At 44.9% G+C, this 19,944-nt stretch overlaps 1 protein-coding gene across 1 annotated transcript in view; it reads right to left on the bottom strand.

The window, feature by feature from the left end:
• The window catches only part of PRKCH (protein kinase C eta), a 231,508-nt gene that overhangs the window by 77,150 nt on the left and 134,414 nt on the right, over nt 1-19,944 (bottom strand). The window contains exon 9 of the mRNA XM_065940924.1: nt 19,716-19,889. Within this exon, the coding sequence (XP_065796996.1) occupies nt 19,716-19,889 (174 nt within the window). The remainder of the gene's footprint in view (nt 1-19,715; nt 19,890-19,944) is intronic.

The raw sequence follows: 19,944 nt of genomic DNA, 5'->3' as shown, positions 1-19,944 counted from the left end.
TGTACTGGAGGATGAAATGATTTAAGCTTAGAATTTCAATCAGTATATGGCACATAGTAAGCGCTGGATAAAAGTCACCAGCTATTAGTGAAAGTGAGTGTTAGTCACTCAGTCGTGTCCGACTCTGTGCGACCCCATGGACTGTAGCCTGCCAGGCTCATCTGTCCATGGGATTCTCCAGGCAAAAATACTGGAGTGCGGGTCCAGGCCCTTCTCCAGGGGATCTTCCTGACCCAGGGATCGAACCTGTGTCTCCTGCATTGCAGGCAGATTCTTTACCATCTCAGCCACTCGGGAAGCAGCTACTAGTAGTAGTACTATTGATGTCCTCCTCCTCATCACCACCTCCCCCAGGCTGCAGCCACCCTGGCTCTCCGCTCCTGGGCTCTGGCCCCTGGGGTGGAGGTTGCAGCAGACTAGAGCAGGAGCACCTGCGGCGGACGTGGCGATGGTGCCCACAACAGAGCACTCGGCCTGGCACGTACACAGAGCACTCGGCCTGGCACGCACATGGGAACGAACAGCAGCCGAAATGCTACTGCAGCAGCTCCCTGATCCTCAGTTCAGGACAGGATTCTCGAGGGTTCGGGGAGTCAGGAGGACCCCAGGGCAGCTGCTGGGACGAGGGAGCACTTCCTGACACTGCACGGTCATGGCCTTGACCTGATAAAGAGGACTTATCTTTCTCTGACGTGACTACTGAACCAGGGGTCACGAAACCAGATTTGATAAGCCAAGCCACATTAACTAAGGTTTCCTCTCCAGCAAATTTTTTCCTTTTTCTAATGTTAGATGACAATTCATACTATTTTAAGAGCTTCATAATAATCATAATTATTATTGCAAGGCAAATGTGCCCCCCCCCCCCCATGAACTGCAAACTTTACGGGACTTCTTATACTGGCTATTCTCCTCTTCGACGGCATTCATTTGTTCTCATACATAGACTGAGAAAGATTTTTCTGTTTAAAGCAAGAACCCATAGTCACTGCCATTGACACATGTAAATCTCACTGAAACATGTATTTATAGGGAGGATACAGGTTACCTTTTGGAAATAACTCCAAGAATAGAAACAGCATTTAAAGTTAAAGACTAATTTAGTTATTGCTTGAAGATAATGTTAGGCTGGGAGCCACATCTATACTTACTCATCCAAATCCTAAGAACTGCTATGAAATTACTTCTAAATAAGTGACATATCAACCTGGTATCAAACACTGCTATTAACCAGTTGTGAACAAGCAAAAGGAAATCTCCAGGAATAGACAGCATTGTGCTGCATTTCTCGTAAGTGCCTCCTGCTTTAGGATTTTTCTCTGACGAAGTCATCTACAGGGTGAATACGGAGTTCAGATCAACAGGAACAGTTACTGACGTCAAAGAAGTGACAGTGGAAAAGCACCCTGGTGAGGAAATCTGATTGCGCCATGCCTGAACTGGAAACCACTTGAACTTAACCACATTAAGAACAATTACAAAGGCTTCAAGGAAGAAACAAAGAGGGGGAAGCAAATGACTTCTTCGTTTTTTGGTTTTGTTTTCTTTTTTTAACTTATCATTTGGTGTAGCCCAGCAGAGATGAGAAGTTAATTCAATCACCCGGCAAGTCTTCTGTTAAGCCCACAGGCATGATACATCCTGTCTGAGCTCAGACACTAGTCTTTGGGAAGATAAAATATGTCTCCAATATAACAAGCCCCAAGGAGCTTGCATTTGAAACCTTGGAGAGACACACAGTTCTTTCCAAAAACCAAGTGTTCTCCTGGTAAACTGGACACATTATGGTCTTCTCTTGTAATGTAGCTTGACAAGGCTTACTGGCATACATACCAGATGAGAGAAATGTTTGACTATCAAACCTGCAGTTCAGTCCCCTGTGAAGCATCTGGGCTGGGATACTTCTTAAAGCATAAATAAGTTGCAAACATATGATAGGGGATATAGTGAAGCTGGTATTCAAGCCCTCCCTTTCTGGGGGAGCCTCCTTTGTGCCTCTGATCCACACATATCTTCCCCAGTATCACTGAACTGGCTGTTCTGGCTTTCCACACTTGCTCTTGTTTTCTCTGGAAAACCTGCAACCTTTCAAGGCAGAGCCTGGATGCCAAATGATGTATCTCTAGCACCACCGCCCCTAGTGCCTAGACCATGCTAAGGGTTAATAAACCCAAGGAACTAACATAGCAGGAGCCAGAATATCAGAAAAACTGGAACAAACTGCCAAAGACTAGTTTCACCAGCCATTTTGTGGGAGTCAAGCGCAAAGAAGTAAAGTGCCTTGCCCATAGTTAAAATAGTTGGTGGAAGAGCTCAAGAGAAGTTAGGTCTGCTTGACGCCACTTCATCTCCCTTTATTTATAAAGCTTTGGCTTTTCTGTTTATAAAAGTAATTACATGTTCTTCATTCAAATGTAATTACAAAGTAAATACATGGAAAATTGAGGAAAAAATAAAATAGCTATAATCCTGACACCCAGAGATAGAAGTCTAAATACGAGGAGAAACAAAATTATTTATGGCTTTTAGCATCCAAAGAATTGCAGACTTTAGAGCACATAAGATATTTGCAAAATAATTTTAACTATGTTTGGTTTCCCCCTTATGTCCTAATTATACTTAATACTTCACAGCATGAGAAAGAACAGAAAGAGAGAAAACAAAAAGCATACCTCTTCTTTTTCACTTACATTACAAATATTTCCTGATGCACTCAATTATCAAAACCGTGATTTTTTAATAGTTACGTACTATTCCCAATGCCATTTCTATGAAATCCTACAATTAGCTGGATTTCTGCTTAAGTTGATCTGAATCAGAGGACATAGTATTAATAATCTAGTCACCATACTATGATAAAGATCAGATTTATTAGCTTGGAAAAACAAGCATCTCTGACAGCAGATGATTACTAACTGGACATGGTGTTTTAATTCTGAATGTAGACTCCCAAAGAAGAAATCTTAGGTCAGGAGTCCCCAGACTCTGGGCCACTGACTGATACCTCCAGTCAGATCAGCAGCAGCATTAGATTAGGAATAAAGTGCACAATAAATGTAATGTATTTGAGTAATCTTGAAACCATTCCTCCCAGCCCAGTTCATGGAAAAATTGTCTTCCATGAAATCAGTCCCTAGTGCCTAAAAGGTTAGGGACCATTGTCTTAGGTGATTATTCACTTTCTTTTTTGCTTGTTTGAATTTATTTATTTTTAATTGGAAGATAATTGCTTTATGATATCATGTTGGTTTCTGCCAAATATTAACATGAATCAGCCATAGGTATATGTATGCATACCTCTTAACCTCCCTCCGTCTCCCAACCCATCCTACCCCTTTAGGTTGTCACAAAGCACTGGTTTTTTGATTATTCACTTTTTTCAAAAGGTTGGGTCACTTAAAAGTATACAGAATAGGATTTCTTTAAATCATTACTTCACACAGTACATTCTTTAAAAAAGATTTTGGTTTCAGCATCAAATAGGAGCAAGTCTACTGAAGATACTTACGCATTTAGTTTGTATAGGGAGATAAAATAAAGAATAAAAATGCCATTACGGCATTTCACTTATTTAGATCCTTTTCACGACAGAGGTTCTGAAACTTTGCAACTTTTAAAGAAGATTTCATCTCTCCCTTTGATTTGTGGATCACTTAGACATGTCTGCCTTCTACAAAGAGATTCCAGGTTACAACTGTCTGATTAAACACTTTTCCCAGTTAGGGAGGTATCGAATCTGGTCAAGAATATCCATGTCTGCCTTGAGAAGATGGCTGGGAATCCACTGGCTGAGAGGCTCTTCCTTCCTCTGCTTTATGGGCTGCAGTTTCTGTCTGGAATGTGCCTTCCATGTACTATTTTGAGTCTGATTTTTCCAGTGCAGCCACAATATCGTTCTTCTCTGGTCCTCAAACTGGGGAATAAAATCCCCTAACCCCCCCTACAATCTCCTGACCCTTTGTTCAATGTGGGAAAAATATGGATCGCCACAGTCCACTGAGGAAGAAAGATGCAGACCTTAGTGTAAAGGGTGTGTGTGTGTGTGTGTGTGTGTGTGTGTGTGTGTGTGTGTGTGTGTGTGTGTGTGTGTGTGTGTGTGTGTGTGTGTGTGGCTCAGTTGCGTCTGGCTCTTTGCAACACCATGTCCTGTAGCCTACCAGGTTCCTCTGTCCATGGAATTCTCTAGGCAAGAATACTGGAGTGAGTGACCGTTCCTTCTCCAGGGGATCGTCCCAACCCAGGAATTGAACCTGGGTCTCTTGAGACCCAAATAAAAGAAGCAGAGCAATAATAAGATGAGGGACAAAGTAATCAGAAGTAGATGAAAAAAGGTTTACCCTGGGGAGAGGATATTGTGTCGACTTTGTCAAGAAGCTTCAGCTGGTGAAATAAAGTCCAGAAGTGCCCTTCAAACCCCAAGGATGAGAAAACGGTGATTAAGACAGTGGCACCAACAATCACATCCCAGACTCAATGGATAGTTTTGAATCCTTTGGTGAACTGACTTCATCATGGCACTTGATGCCTCCTCCTACAAAACCTCTTTTTTCTGATTCTTCTTTTTTCCCCCACTTAGAAATTTCTAACTTAGGGCTTCCCTGATAGCTCAGTTGGTAAAGAATCTGCCTGCAATGCAGGAGACCTGGGTTCAATCCCTGGGTTGGGAAGATCCCCTGGAGAAGGGAAAGGCTACCCATTCCAGTATTCTGGCCTGGAGAACTCCATGGACAGTCCATGGGGTCACAAAGAGTCAGATATGACTGAGAGACTTTCACTTTCACTCTCCTCTCTTCTCCCTCTATAAACATCTATGGAAATATTTAAAATTATAGTTTCTACTATGCCAAGAAGAACTAAAGAGCCTCTTGATGAAAGTGAAAGAGGAGAGTGAAAAAGTTGACTTAAAACTCAACATTCAGAAAACTAAGATCATGGCATTCAGTCCCATCACTTCATGGCAAATTGATGGGGAAACAATGGAAACAGTGAGAGAATTTATTTTTGTGGGCTCCAATATCACTGCAGATGGTGACTGCAGCCATGAAATTAAAAGATGCTTGCTCCTTGGAAGAAAAGTTATGACCAACCTAGACAGCATATTAAAATGCAGAGATATTAATTTGCCAACAAAGATTTGTCTAGTCAAAGCTATGGTTATTCCAGTAGTCACGTATGGATGTGAGAGTTGGACTATAAAGAAAGCTGAGCACCCAAGAATTGATGCTTTTGAACTGTGGTATTGGAGAAGACTCTTGAGAGTCCCTTGGACTGCAAGGAGATCAAACCAGTCAATTCTAAAGGAAATCAGTCCTGAATATTCATTGGAAGGACTGATGCTGAAGCTGAAACTCCAATACTTTGGCCACCTGATGCAAAGAACTGACTCATTTGAAAAGACCCTGACGCTGGGAAAGATTGAAGGTGGAGGAGAAGGGGATGACAGAGGATGAGATGGTTGGATGGCATCACCGAATCGATGGGCATGAGTTTGAGTAAACTCCAGGAGTTGGTGACAGACAGGGAAGCCTAGTGTGCTGCAGTCTTTGGGGTTGCAAAGAGTCAGACACGACTGAGCGACTGAACTGATACTGGCACTATGCTAGGAGGATACCGATGACACAAATCTAATCTTCCATCTGGGTTACCATCTAATCTTACCACTGAGTTTTCTGTAAAGTGAACCCATGTATTCCATTCCCCCAGGCTCCCAATGGATCGGAACTCTGGCCACTCCTCTCACTCTTTTACTCTAAAAGTCCTACCAATTCCACCTCCTACGTGTTTCCCTGACTCCACTCTTGTGACGGCTGCCTTGGGGCAGAAAGGTTCTGCGGGCCAGTGGTTCAACGGCCTTACCAGGGCTGCCCCCTGTCAGTCTCCTCTGCAGACAGCCACCTACAGCCCTCCCCAAATGCAGATCTTAGGTTGCTCTCTGACTTAACACCCTCTGCCAGTTGCTTTCACCTCTGAAGAGTCTAAACTCTTCAGCACAGATGTCTTCTTTCCTCCCTACATTTCCTCTTCTGCAATCCTGCACCATCAAGTTATTTGGGGGCTCCAGGCCACATCATAGTTTTCAGCCCCTATGTCTTTGCCTGGCTGTTACCTCTGTCTGGAAGACCCATCCCCTTTCTGTCTCTGTAGGGCTCCTATTCATCCTCAAAACCCAGCTCAGAACAGCCCCTCCCAGGGAAGGTCCTCCCAACCTCCCCAAGGGCCACGCTATGACCATCTTCTATCACACAGTGATGAAACGTACTTGTTTAGGATAGGGTGATCCTTGAATGAAAGCAACCAAAGGACAGTCCACATTTTATTCTTCCTTATGCTTTCAGTCCCTAGCATATAATGTCCCTGACTCAGGAAACATCTCCTAAATTGAATTAAAAATGCAACATACATACAATATTACCATTCAACATATCAACAGGTAATGTGTCTGGTGGCTAGGATCTACTTGTCTTTTTTTTTTAATTGAACTATAATTGCTTTACACTGCTGTGTCAGTTTCTGCTATATAGCAAAGTGAATCAGCCATATACATATATAAATCCCTCCCTTTCTTTTATCTCCTCCCCATTTGGGTCACCACAGAGCACTGAGAAGAGTCCCCTGTGCTATCCAGTAGGTTCTCATTAGTTATCTATTTTATACATAGTAGTGTACATATATCATTCTCAATCTTCCAATTCCTCCCACTCCCCTGCTTTTCCCCTTAGTATCCACACATTTTTTTCTCTATGCCCGCACCTCTATTCATGCTTTGCAAATAAGATCTTTACCATTTTTCTAGATTCCATATATATGAATTGATATACAATATTTGTTTTTCTGACTTACTTCACTCTGTATGACAGTCTCTAAATCCATCCACATCTCTGCAAACGACTCAACTTTGTTCCTTCTTTGGCTTAGTAATGCTCCAGTGTACTTATGTACCACATCTTCTTTTTCCATTCCTCTACTGATGGACATTTAGGTTGCTTTCAGGTCCTGGCTATTGTAAATAGTGCTTCAATGAACGCTGCGGTACATAAATCTTTTTGAATTAAGGTTTCTGTGGGTATATGCCAAGGAGTGGGATTGCTGGGTCATAGGTCATATGGTAATTCTATTTTTAGTTTAAGGAACCTCTACACTGTTCTCCATAGTGACCGTATCAATTTACATTCCCATCAACAGAGTAAGAGTGTTCCCTTTCCTCCACACCCTCTCCAGCATTTACTATTTGTAGATTTTTTTGATGATGGCCATTGTGACCAGTGTGAGATGATACCTCATTGTAGTTTTGATTTGCATTTCTTTAATAATTAGGGTGTTGAGCATCTTTTCATCTGTTTGTTGGCCATCTAAATGTCTTTCTTTGGAGAAATGTCTATTTAGGTCTTCTGCCCATTTTGGGGTTGAGTTGTTTCTTTTGATATTGAGCTGCATGAGCTGTCTATATATTTGGGGGATTAAACCTTTGTCAGTTGCTTCATTTGCAAATATTTTTCTCCCATTCTAAGGGTTGTCTTTTCATCTTGTTTATGGTTTCCTTTACTGTGCAAAAGCTTTTAAACTTAATTAAATTCCATTTGTTTATTTTTGCTTTTATTTCCATTACTCTAGTAGGTAGGTGAAAAAAGGTCTTGCTGTAATTTATCCTAAAGAGTGTTCTGCCTATGTTTTTCTCTAAGAGCTTTATAGTGTCTAGCCTTACATTTAAGTATTTAATTCATTTTTAGGGTCTACTTTTAACATGTAGAGACCACACAATTTTGCAGACAGCCTCTATGGTATCTGTATCTTAAGCTGAAATGACACTTCCATACATGGAAAACAAACAAAAGAAAACAGCAAGTCTGTTTTCCCCTAGATTACACTTGTATTGCTACCAGCACATATTTTCTACACTGATTGGGAAATGTTTCTTAAAACTTGATCTCCGTCTGTAAATTCCAGTTATATGCAGCACACAGAGGACAGCAGTCTGACTCACAGATAAGAACCCCTCTAAGACCACTGTGACGACGATGAGTTTCATAAAATGTCACTCATTCAGGGCCTTGTTGGCAAAGCAGAAATATAATCATTAAATGCCAAAACATGAGAGCTGCACTATATGGACCGCTTGCTTTCTAACATAATCCATTTTAAATACATGCTCGCTGAACTAATCTTTTGTTCCCTGGATGCCCCCCGCTCTGATAACTCTGCCCCATCACAGCAGCTGGCAGCCTGCTAACTCCTGCTCACATTCAACAGATCCCTTATTTCCACCTCCTCTTCCCACCTCAGGGCCCCAGTCCCCTCAAATGCCACAGTCTAGCTGCTGACAGCTGTTAGCAGCCCCTAAACAGGAACTCTGTCTACACACTCAGGAAAAAAAAAGATATATTTATGTTTTTATAAAGAAGATCTGACACATTTTCTTTGACCTCTGTAGAGAGTAAATTGATCTAGCTTACTTGACTTTTTGTATGTAGGCTGGACCACCAGATGCTCACGTAAGGCAGGGGTTTTCAACTGGTGAGATTTTCCCCCCAGGAGCATCTGTTCACGTCTGGGAACTTTTTTAGTTATCATAATTAGGTACGTGCTATTGGCATTAGTGAAAGGAGGCTGGGGATGCTCTCATCCTACAGCACACAGGACAGCCCCCACCCTCTCATAAAAAAGGGTTAGCCTGCCCCCAACGTTAGCAGTGGGCAAATCTCATCACATTACATAAATAAGTGATCTAAATTTTATATAAAACTTTTAGTAAATTTAAATAAATTCATATATATACGTATATTGCTGTTGTTTACTCATTCAGTCATTTCTGACTTTGCGACCCCATGGATTGTAGCCACCAGGCTCCTTTGTCCATGGGACTTCCCAGGCAAGAATACTGGAGTGGGTTGCAATTGTCATTCCCTTCCCCAGGGGATCTTCCCGACCCAGGGATCTTATATATATATATATATATATGTGTGTGTGTGTGTGTGTGTGTGTGTGTGTGTATTCTTTTTTTTTTTTTTTTTTTACTGGAAAGGTTGATTATTCATCAGTCATTTAATTCCTTGACATATTGACCTGCTGGTGAAAGTCAAGGCTGTGGACGTAAAGTTCTGAGCAATGTGGAGGGAACTTCCTGCTATAGATCTGACCTGAAGCCAAAGTAAAGAGGGACAAATTGAATTTGTGAAAGTGTTAGTCATTCAGTCATGTCCCACTCTTTGTGACCCCATGGACTACAGTCTGCCAGGCTCTTCTATACATGGAATTCTCCAGGCAAGAATACTGGAGTGGGTTGCCATTCCCTTCTCTAGGGGATCTTTCCAACCCAGGGATTGAACCCAGGTCTCCTGCATTACAGGCAGATTCTTTACCATCTGAGCCACCAGGGAAGCCCTTGGTGAGTTTATGAGCAGCATCTCAATTCCACAGGTTCCCAAAAGAGCAACCTGAACCAGTCTGTAGGTCCAGCTCCCTACTTTGCTGGCTGTGCCTAACTCATTTTGAACCACCTTTCCACCACTGGTAGACACACACTAGCACAAATATCATGGGCACAGGCTGCTTCCCACTTTGCAAGGAGATCTGAAATGAGGAGTGAGAGGAAGGACAAGGATGAAGGCACTTCCCGTGGGCATAGGATTGGGAATGCACGTAGGGAAGAGGGGAGGCGTTTTGCTGGAAGGGCTCTCCTCTTGTTTTGGTTGGGAATTAAACATTACATCATTTTAATGTTGAAAATATCATATACTATAAGGATGAAATTGAGTTTCTGGGAAGAGTTCCAAGGCTCTCTTCGTAAGACCTGAGCAAGACATCATCGCAGACCATCCTAAGGAAGTGGGAAGGAGTGAGCTCCAAATACAGCAAGCTCTTTTGCTGTGCAAATACACTGAAAGCTGGATGTCTGCACAGAAAGGAAACAGGAGCTCCCTGGGTGGCCCTAAGGGGAGACGGGGCCTGCCAAAGCCTCTGCCAGTGCAGCAAGCAGGGTCTCTGGTGAGAGGAGCCGAGGTGCTCTCTAGCTTCAGAAGGCAGGAAAAGGAACCCTGCACAGAAGCAGTCAGTCCTGAAGGCATGGATATGGGGGTGGGGGCAGGGAGTGTTGTCCCGCAGCCTCCTGTGGGGCTCAGGGAAGAAATCAGTCCAGCAGCAGGAGGACGTCTGTACCAATAGCAAAGGTGAGCGCGGGAAGTAAGCTGAGCTGCTGTTTAGCCACGACACCTCCTGCTTTGGACCCCAAGCCCGTTGCCCTCCCTGCCCCCAGGCATCTCCATCAGGTCTTCAATTCCCTGCACCATATGGGAATACACAAGCATATACAGCTTCAAGACACTTCTCCTGGACTCTCCTGTAAGCAGATGGCTGCTCTGAGCCTGCCCTAAATAGTAATCCCAGAAATTCGACCATGACCAGCCCACCACAGAGGGGTGACTCTCTGCTATGGACCTGCTCCTCAGGTCCCAAATTCCCCAGGAGGACACCGGCTCCATGAGAGAAGGGGCTCCTTCCTGCTTTGTCTACTGCTGTGTCCTCAGGGCTCAGAGCTGGGCCTATGCCCTAGAGGAACTCTGTGCACGTATTTGCCGAATGAACGAACACCCCTGATCTTCACCAACTGGTGGACGAGTCTCTGAAATTTGAGGTTGGCAAAGTTTATACTGACAGACAGGGCTGACTTTGTCCTGAGAGGCCCTCGATCTGGAGCCTGAGAAGAGATGGACATAGCTGTGTTCTGACCGGTGATGAAGTAATTATGGAAAAAGCAAGTATTTCAAAACTAGGAGACATTAGTCTGTGGTTTCCACCCAGTGCAGTTGGGTTTCTAGACTGCCTGATTCTGGAGGGGACTTGCTCCAGCCACCCACAGATGTCACCTTAGGTCTTGGCCCCAAGGTCCTAGTTGGTCCTGACAAAGGCCAACCCAACTTCCTGGGGAAACATCCGCAGGCCACCCTAGGGTGCTAGATGGACTGTTAGTATTATATTCTGCTTGCCCTTCTGAGGAAAGACTGGCCCGGAAGTAAAAATTTCCCCCAGAATCTAGAGCTCCTTTTCAGCTACCTTTCCTTTTGTAGCAGGGAGTAAACACAGTCATCATACTATCTGTGCCACGTGCACAACTCTCCTCTTGCCAGCTAGACTGAGCATTGCAAACACTCTTTCTTTCCCTTGCCCTCCATCAGGGTGATTCCGGACTGGCTGACTTGTCACTAAACTATTTGGCAGAAAGCCCATCACGTTCTCATGCCTGGAGCCACTCCCGGCACTTCCAGCCTGGAGCTTTAGAACAGGGCCCCGCGGAGGTCTGAGCATCCATAGTTTGGCAGGTTCCCAGGCATGGTTAGGGAAAACCGTAACCAACACTCCCTACCACAAAGCTTCACCGGTCATCAGACACACAGGGGACGAGTCGGACTCTGGCAAGTCTCGACCAAGCCAAAGGAAATGACACACAATCCGTGAACCGCCTTCCACACACTGGAGGTGGGGGGCCCAGGCCATCTCTAGGTCATCACCGTGGGTGACAGCTAGTGACAAGGCCAGTTGCAGCTGAATAACCTCAAAAGGAAACACATGCCAACCCTTTCAAGCCCTTTGGTCACACCAAGTGTTCTGGCATCCTCCCTGAGCAGAGACAGCCAAGGGAACAGCAAGAACTCCGGGTTCTCCTATTTCTCATTCATTTTCACGACCCTATTGAGTCACAGATAGTCGGGAAGCTGGGATGCCTCTGGGGACAGAAGCAAAGGTCCTAAATCAGCCCCCGCCTCCCCCGCTGGAAATTCAGAGCCCAGAGACGGCCCCTGTGCATTCTGTCCCCAGCGGGAACATGATTAATGTCAGGAACATGCCCAACTGGGAAACACCACGTTCTGGCTTGTTTTCTATTTTGATCTGAGCCAAAGGCAAACTATACCAAGTGACCCATAAGCAGACCACCTTGTGTTTGCGGCACTCAATGCTCAGTGGAAGGAGGAAGCCCAGTTGCAAACAGGCTAAGAAGAAATGGCCTTTCCTTAGGTATTTTATAAAAGGCCACAAAACCCTATGCTGTGAAAACCTGCCTTTATTCCTGCCTGATAACAGGCAGGGGGCCTTCCTCAAGACAAGGGTGCCTTTAGCTCGGCCAGAGAACCCAGAGCTCGCCTATGGAAGGCTCAGTGCAGCCACCTCCTGACTCCGGAGGATGCACCCCAGGGCGACAGGATGACTCTGCTGCCCATCTCTCCTGTCTGTGGCTCTCTTTGACACCTACACCCCTCTGCTAATATTTAACATAATGACAGAGAAAATAACTCAGACTGTTCCCCTGCAGCCCTGTTGCCGGGTGACTTTCAGACATATTTTAAGGGTGACTTATGTGCACTGAATCAGTTTGCACCGGTTGGGTAAGCTGACAGCACTTGGGTCACAAGATTCCCAGCCACCCTACCCTCAAAGGCAGGGCTTCTGCTTTACTGATGGACACTGAGGTGCGGCTTCCTAGGGAAAGCGATGGCCCCCCCGCCAAGAACTCCAGGCGCACGGCTTTGGGAGCGCCCCCCGCAGGTGACACTGGCGACACCCCGGCAGCGGGGAGGTGAGCGCGCGGCTCCTGTCCCCGTCAAAGGAGGCTCTGTGCGACGCCTCCCCCGCCCAGGGCAGCAGATCACCGACGCACAAAGGGCTCGCGGCTCCAGCGCGGCCTGGGCACCGGGCACAGTGCGCCCTGTGTTTCCCAAACGGAAACCTTCGCTCTCACAAACTGGGTCTCTGCACAAAGGCTGAGGCATCTGACCGCTGTTTACTCGGCCCTGCCTCTTTGTTCCTCCTGGTCTCGGCCCTCAGCTCCCAGCCAGGCTCCAGGAGCGCCAAGGAGAGCCCGGGGAGCTGGGGGTGGGGAGGCCCGGATTCCAGGCCATAAAAGCCAGCAGGCTCAGCGGCCGACACAACAGTCCCTGATTAAGATGAAAGGAGTGTGAAGTGAATTTAACCTGAAAGGCTGGGGAAGGCAGTGTACCCCAGGCCAGCAACCCCGACCTGGGCCCTCCTGGCTTCAGGAGGCCTCGCTCCCCCCACCCCATCCACAAAGAAACAGAAGCACATTGCAGGAACTGGCAAACAGAACAAAAGAAAAAGATCATCCATAATTCCACTACCTTCATAAGAGTCCCTGATAGTTTACTGGCATCGTTTCCTTTCTGGCTTTTTTTTTTGGAGGAGGAGGGGACAGGTTTGCCAAGTTGCTCTCCCAGGAGGAACCTGAAATGGATTCATACTGCTAATAATCATAAATTCTGTACTATTTCCTGGCCTCCCATCTCTCGTCCCACCATTTACTCTGTTTAATTTTGGGCAAGTAATTTCGCTTCTCCTTCACTTTATCACTCAGCAAAATAAAGATAATAATTGTACCCATCTTCTAGGGCTGATGTCAGAATTGTATGCAATAAATCATATATGTTACATGCTTCTGAAAGTAACACACAATCTTTTAACTACTTAATATGCAATCATATCTCTACTGGCCAAAATCTTCATCAAGTAGTATGTTTTTATTTTTTAATTTTTCATTATTTTTTTTCATTTATTAGTTGGAGGCTAATTATTTTACAATATTGTAGTGGTTTTTGCCATACATTGACATGAATCAGCCATGGATTTTAAAAGTAGATTCCTATTGCTGAAGACTGAGGTTGTTTCCAGTATCTTCCTATTATAAATTATGCACTGAAAATTAAACATATTTATGCATAACATTTTATTCTTTATGTTGCTTTCTTTGGCTAGGTTATCAGAAATAAAATCAACAGATCCAAGAGTATAGCGTTGATTCAGACTGTAAGCCACGATCCAGATTAATGAATTATTCACAAACTATTAGAATTTACAATGCTTTCAGAAATTCATGAGAATGCCAATGGAATGATATATTTGCAAGTAACATGTATTATGATAAAAAAAAATCTGAGGCAATAAGTCATGGGCACATAATTCTAGGGAGGAAACTTGACAAATTACCTAATATTTGAAATTTGCTTCTTTTTGTTTTGACCAAGAACAAAAAGAGCTCCCAAATCCCTACTTTGTGAGTGTTTATTGTCACCGTCATGTAGGGTCTGTGCTGCCCCTGAGTGTCCTGGGACATGTTTTGGTGTGGGGAAGGAGTCATCACAACACCCACTTGGTTCACTTTTGAACCATGTCATGCATGTGGCAAGAGTGTGTCTGCATTCTCGCCTTTGGTCCTCACAGCAATCCTGCTTTTATCTCCACCAGGAGAACTCTAAGGCTCAAAGGAATTTTAAGGGAGTTGCAAGCCATTTAGACAGAGGAAAAGAGAGCTGGAAGGACTCAGCTTCCTTTCCCAAGGGCAAGGCTGCTGCCATATCAACAGGTTGGAGGGGAGCCAGTGCAGACAGGAGGGGCTTAAGCAGATGCTGAATCAACAACCTCAATGCTGTGCGAGATACCAAGTGGACGGAGCCGGACTCCAGAGTCAGCCTGACCCAGAGATGAACCTTGTTTCCACCATTCAGCTCAAGGGAGCCTTAGCAAGTTGCTCCCTTTCTCCTGGGCCTCAGAGACACTCATTCCGCAGGCCTGGACAGTGAGAGAAGCGCTGTTTCTACCAGCATCTTCACAATGAAGTGACACATTGCAAATGCTGGGGAGTGGCTCCCACGCCTCACCTCGGGTCCCTTCTAAATTCTGCAGGGGTGACTGTTACAGTTTGGCGTGACACAGTGATCAGCATCTTCTTTTAGATGTCAGGGCCTGCCAAACCCAGCTGCTGAAAAGCAGTCGTTTACCTGCTGTAATTTCTCATAGTAACCAGCATTTTCTGTTCTTCATATTTAGTTTTTCAATAGCAAACGGAGATAGTGACTGAGGACTTCTGACAGATGGACTGATGCAGAGAGCAAATAACATGCATATGTAGAGTCTGATACCTTGCAAATCTGAGAGATGGCTTAAACTATAGTAACATGAAAATTGCATATCTTTATCTCACCATAAGAAAAATGCACTTGATTCTTTTAACCTGTTCCTACCACTTTATCATCTAGACTTAGGGGAAGGGAAAATTACCTTTATCCTTTGCTTTGGAGACATCTACTGCATGCAACACACAAATTTTAAACCCCAAAGTCAGCTCCTCTCTGGTGCAAAAATAAAAATCACCTTGTGGTAACGACTGCCACCTTGTGGCCATATATGAAACTGTCAGTAAAAATAGATGGCCAATGTTAATAAAGGCTTCACCCGCTGCAGTCCATAGGGTCACAAATAGTCACACACGACTGAACACGTATGATACACAATACACCAGTTGAACACTGTGGAAATCACATGAAGACACTGATATCTTGGGATATTTTACAGTTCACATTTCCCTGGAAAGTTCTGCATGGTATATTGTATATTTACGGGCCTTCCAATCTGTTTCAGATTAATTTCTTTTCTACTACAACACCAGCTAATTGTTCATAAGACCTCAGACTGCTTCTATGGAGTCATGGGGATTTCCTTGGGTAGGTAAAAGTCCCCTGGAGTTGGGCAGGAGACACTTCTTTATTTGTTCATTAGAATAACTTTAAGTGGCCACTGCATGACCATGTCAGTCAGCTGTCTGAATCAAAGATGATCACCAGTTAATATTGTCCAACCCAACGTCACAGAAAACTACCTGCTCTTTGGGGCGGCCCTGCACGTAGCCCTGCCCGGCTCATGGAATGAGGAGAGCTGAGCTTGACGCCCAGGTGGACAGCCAGCGCCACCCACCAGTCTTGCCTTCTTCACAAGGGTGTTCTCAAACCCAGAACCGTCACCCCACTTTTCTCTGAGAAAACAGCTGGATGAGGACCAGCAAAAGACTAGGTGGACAAAGCACAGGGTGTGGGAAATAATGTTTGGGGTTACTCCGGGTAGCAATGGGGGACGGGCAGAACTGAGCTCTGATGGAACCATGGACCCAGAAATGGGAAGCTGAGAATCGGGGGCATGGTGGCAGGGGCAGTGTGGGCTCCAGGACTCCTGCAGCCACTGAGGACTCCGAGGAAGAGGGTGTGGCCTCCAGGGGCCCAGACTATGAGAGGCAAGAGGAAGGAGTCCAAGGGAAACTGCAGCCCAGGAAGCCATTGGTTGGACCCCGAGGTGCTTCGACATCACGGGAGTGCACGCCACGCATCCCTTTTCATCTGTCCTCCTGTCTCCTGGCTTCCCTGTTCCATCCATTCTCCATGCTGCACGTGTGCCTTTGCCAACACAAGGGGCCCTTGTGATGCTCAGCCTCGCTTACTGTTGGAGAACTGCCAGTTAGAACTCCAAAGTCACCTTTAAAAAGAAATCTCTCCAGCCATCAAAATGATAGGCAGCATCATGACAGGAGAGGAGGGGAAATGAGCCTTCTCACATGTGGTTTGGGAGTGTGAATTTAGAAATATGGCCAGCAAGTGGAAAGAGCTTGGACTCAGCAGTCAGACTGCCTGGCTTTAAAACATCTGCTACTTGGAAGCTAAATTTCTTCCTGCTTCAGTTTGCTCATTTGTAAAATGGGAGTGATGCTAACAGAACTTACTTCACAGGATTACCATAAAGACTGATAATACACATAAGGCACTTAGAACAGCGCCTGGTATATAAGTGATAAGGTCTTAGCTATTTTCAGCCATGACAAGGGAGAAGGCCCACTAGACTCCATCAGAATCATAAATCCATCCATTTCTGACCAAGCAATACCACTTCCAACAGTGTCCCATTTAGAAATCATAGCACAGGTACATAAAGATAAAAGTACAAGGGACTCATTGTAAAGTTAAGTATAACCTAAGTATATACCAATGGGAAATAGGTTAAATAATTTGTATTATGTTCTTAAAATGGAATACTATGCAGCCATTATAAATGAGGCAGTCAGGTATATACAAATATGAGACAATCTCAAGATACCTTATGTTTTTTTCAGACAAATAAGGTGAATGGGGATGCAATGTACAATGTGGTGACTATAATTAATGATACAGTATTGAATATATGAAAGTTGTTGAAAGTATTTCTTAAAGGTTCTCAACACAAGAAAAAAATTCTATAACTAAGTGTGCTGATAGATGCTAATTGGACTTAGTTGTGGTGCTCATCTTACTACACATGTAAATATAAAATCATTCTTTGTACACCTAAAACAACGTTAAATGTCAATTATATTTCATTTTTTTATATGCAAATTTTTTAAAAGTATAAATTTTGCAAGATGTATTACAGAGATTTACTCTCTTAATAAAACCATTTTGGATTTTTTTCCTTAAGAAGACAGGGGTGGGGGGACTTCCCTAGTGGTCCAGTGGTTAAGAATCTGTCTTCCAATGCAGGTAACACAGGTTTGATCCCTGGTCAGGGAACTAAGGTCCCACACACTTCGGGGCAACCAAGCCTGAGCCCCACAACTACTCAGCACACGTGCCTCTACTAGAGAGAAGCCCCCGTGTAGGAATGCAGAGTCTGCGTGCCACAGCTAAGACCCAAGACAGCCAAACATAAATAAATGTTTTTAAAAAGGAGGGTACAAAATGGTGTGCCAATATATACCACCATTTATGTTTTTTCTTTTTTTAAAAAACTAAATACAGATGCATATATATTGTGTGTATGTATGCTTTTGTGTACAAACAATTCTCTGAAAGGCTATACATGAAACTACTAGTTTCAATCAAAGAAAGGAGATGAATACTTGAAGAAGGCTTATCTTACCCACTGCACACAAAAAATTTGCTTTTTTATATAGTATAAAATTGCAATCTGGTATGTCATTCTTCTGCTTAAATGTCTTTCATTCATTCTTAGGGCTAAAATACAGGCTCTTTTAACAGAGCCTTCAAGGCTCTGACAGCCTGGTCCTGGTCTGGCCCACTTCTGCAGTCGCAGTTCTCACTAGGCTCCTTCTCAACCTCACATTTTAAGCTTGTGGGCTTTATGCACCCTTCTTGTTCCTGTTTACTGGTGGTGGTTTAGTCGCTAAGTCGTGTCTGACTCTTGCGATCACATGGACTGTAGCCCTCCAGGCTCCTCTGCCCATGAGATTTTCCAGGAAAGAATTCTGGAGTGGGTTGCCATTTTCTTCTCTAGGGGATCTTCCTGACCCAGGGACCGAACCTGCATCTCCTGTTTAGGAGGCGGTTTACTGACTGAGCTACCACGGAAGACCTGTTTACTGGTAGATCCACCAGGAGCTGTTCACCCTGTACAACATACTCCCTTTCACTCTCTCTGCCTGATTAACTCTAACCGGTCCTTCTGGTTCCAGTGTAGCTGTCTCTTTCCCTAGAAATGCCTTGCAGCATCCCTAGACCAGGTGTGATGCCCCCATCCCACTCCTACCAAGGCCTTTACATCCCTGATGGTGGCAGAGACAAGGGATGTGTCCTGAATTCTCTTTCAGAATGCCTTTGACAAGCAAGAAGACTGGGAAATAACTGCCAGACCCTCCCGATGACTTCATAGGGGCCCTCTCCCCTCTCCATTGACAGCAGAAGCCCAGCCCTGAGCCCAGTCTAGGTGGGCTGCTGAGTGCCCCGCCTCAGGGATGAGTCAAGGTGAATGGGAGCCCACTGTGACAAAGCAGCTCATCTCGGCTAGATCTTCGCTCCCCCAGCCTCCTCTGCAACTCAGGGTGAGCCTACAACTCAAGCCTAGGAAAGCTTTTTCTACCCCTGGTAAGAGGAAAGTGCATGAAGCCCTTCTGCCCCTCTTCCCTGTGCTTCCTGCTCGAGATGCTGTCATGTGATGTGTGATGGGTAGGGCTGTGATATTAGGGTGAGTACCTTGAGACCTCAAGGGGAAGAGATGCCTAGTGATACTAAGCATCTCGTACAATCCTAACAGTGCTATCATCAGACTTCTCAAGAAAAAAGTCTCTACTATGAACTAAACTCATCCTGTTTATTGTGTAAACCACTATCAGTCATATATTCTGTTAACTGCAGCCAAAAGCATTCCTCCTAATTGCACCCCATGATGAAAGCGAAGTCGCTCAGTCGTGTCTGACTCTTTGCGACCCCGTGGACTGTAGCCTACCAGGCTCCTCCGTCCATGGGATTTTCCAGGCAAAAGTACTGGAGTGGGTTGCCATTTCCTTCTCCAGGGAATCTTCCTGACCCAGGGATTGAACCCAGGTCTCCTGCATTGCAGGCAGATGCTTTACCCTCTGAGCCACCAGGAAAGTTCCCACCCCATAATGGGGTAGACAGAATCCCAGGGTCAGTCCACAGAATCAAGCAAAGCGTCCTTGATTGAGGCCAGGAGCAAGGCCTTGGGACATTACAAATCAAGATGCCCTCTTTGGGCCTATCCTGATCTGAACTCTTTTTCCCCAGGTCAGAAACAGTTTAGCATTTAGCAATGAAGCCAAGGTCACAGTCACCAGCATAAGCAGTTCATGATGTTTACTGTCTTCTTGGACTTCTGTAACCTCCACTCTGCTAGAGAAGACTTATGTACAAAGACATTTTCAATCTTAGGACACACAACCCTCAAAGTGATCCTTCTCCAGGACAATATGAAAGGAAGCGGTTAGTTCATTGGTTCTGGTCATCAGAAGTCATTGGGTACTTCAAATGACCCTATTTTGGGAGTCTCCAACCCCCAAAGTTTCTGATCACTTTATGAAACCTTCACTTTATGAAATTCAACATATTGCAGTCTCAACTTTTGAAGAAAGGAGGCCATGGGATGGTGACTGGAGTCATACTTACAGGGGTCTGAAAGCAGCAGAACAACTGGGTGAGGAAGGGGTGATTGCGGGCCAGGGACAGGATCCTTTTCTCGGTCATGGTGCACTCCACGTCATCGTCCTGCAGGATCACGTCCTTCTTTAGCACCTTCACAGCATAGAGGTCTCCTGATTCTTTTATTCTCGCAAGCATCACCTATGGCAAAGCAGCAGGAAGGAGCATGAGCAGGAGAACTCCTGCAGCCCTCAGG

The sequence above is a fragment of the Muntiacus reevesi genome, chromosome 7 (genome assembly GCF_963930625.1).
Source record: "Muntiacus reevesi chromosome 7, mMunRee1.1, whole genome shotgun sequence".
In the NCBI taxonomy this organism is placed as follows: Eukaryota; Metazoa; Chordata; class Mammalia; order Artiodactyla; family Cervidae; genus Muntiacus; species Muntiacus reevesi.
The sequence above is the reverse complement of the archived record's forward strand: the minus strand, read 5'-3'. Positions and strand labels throughout refer to the sequence as shown.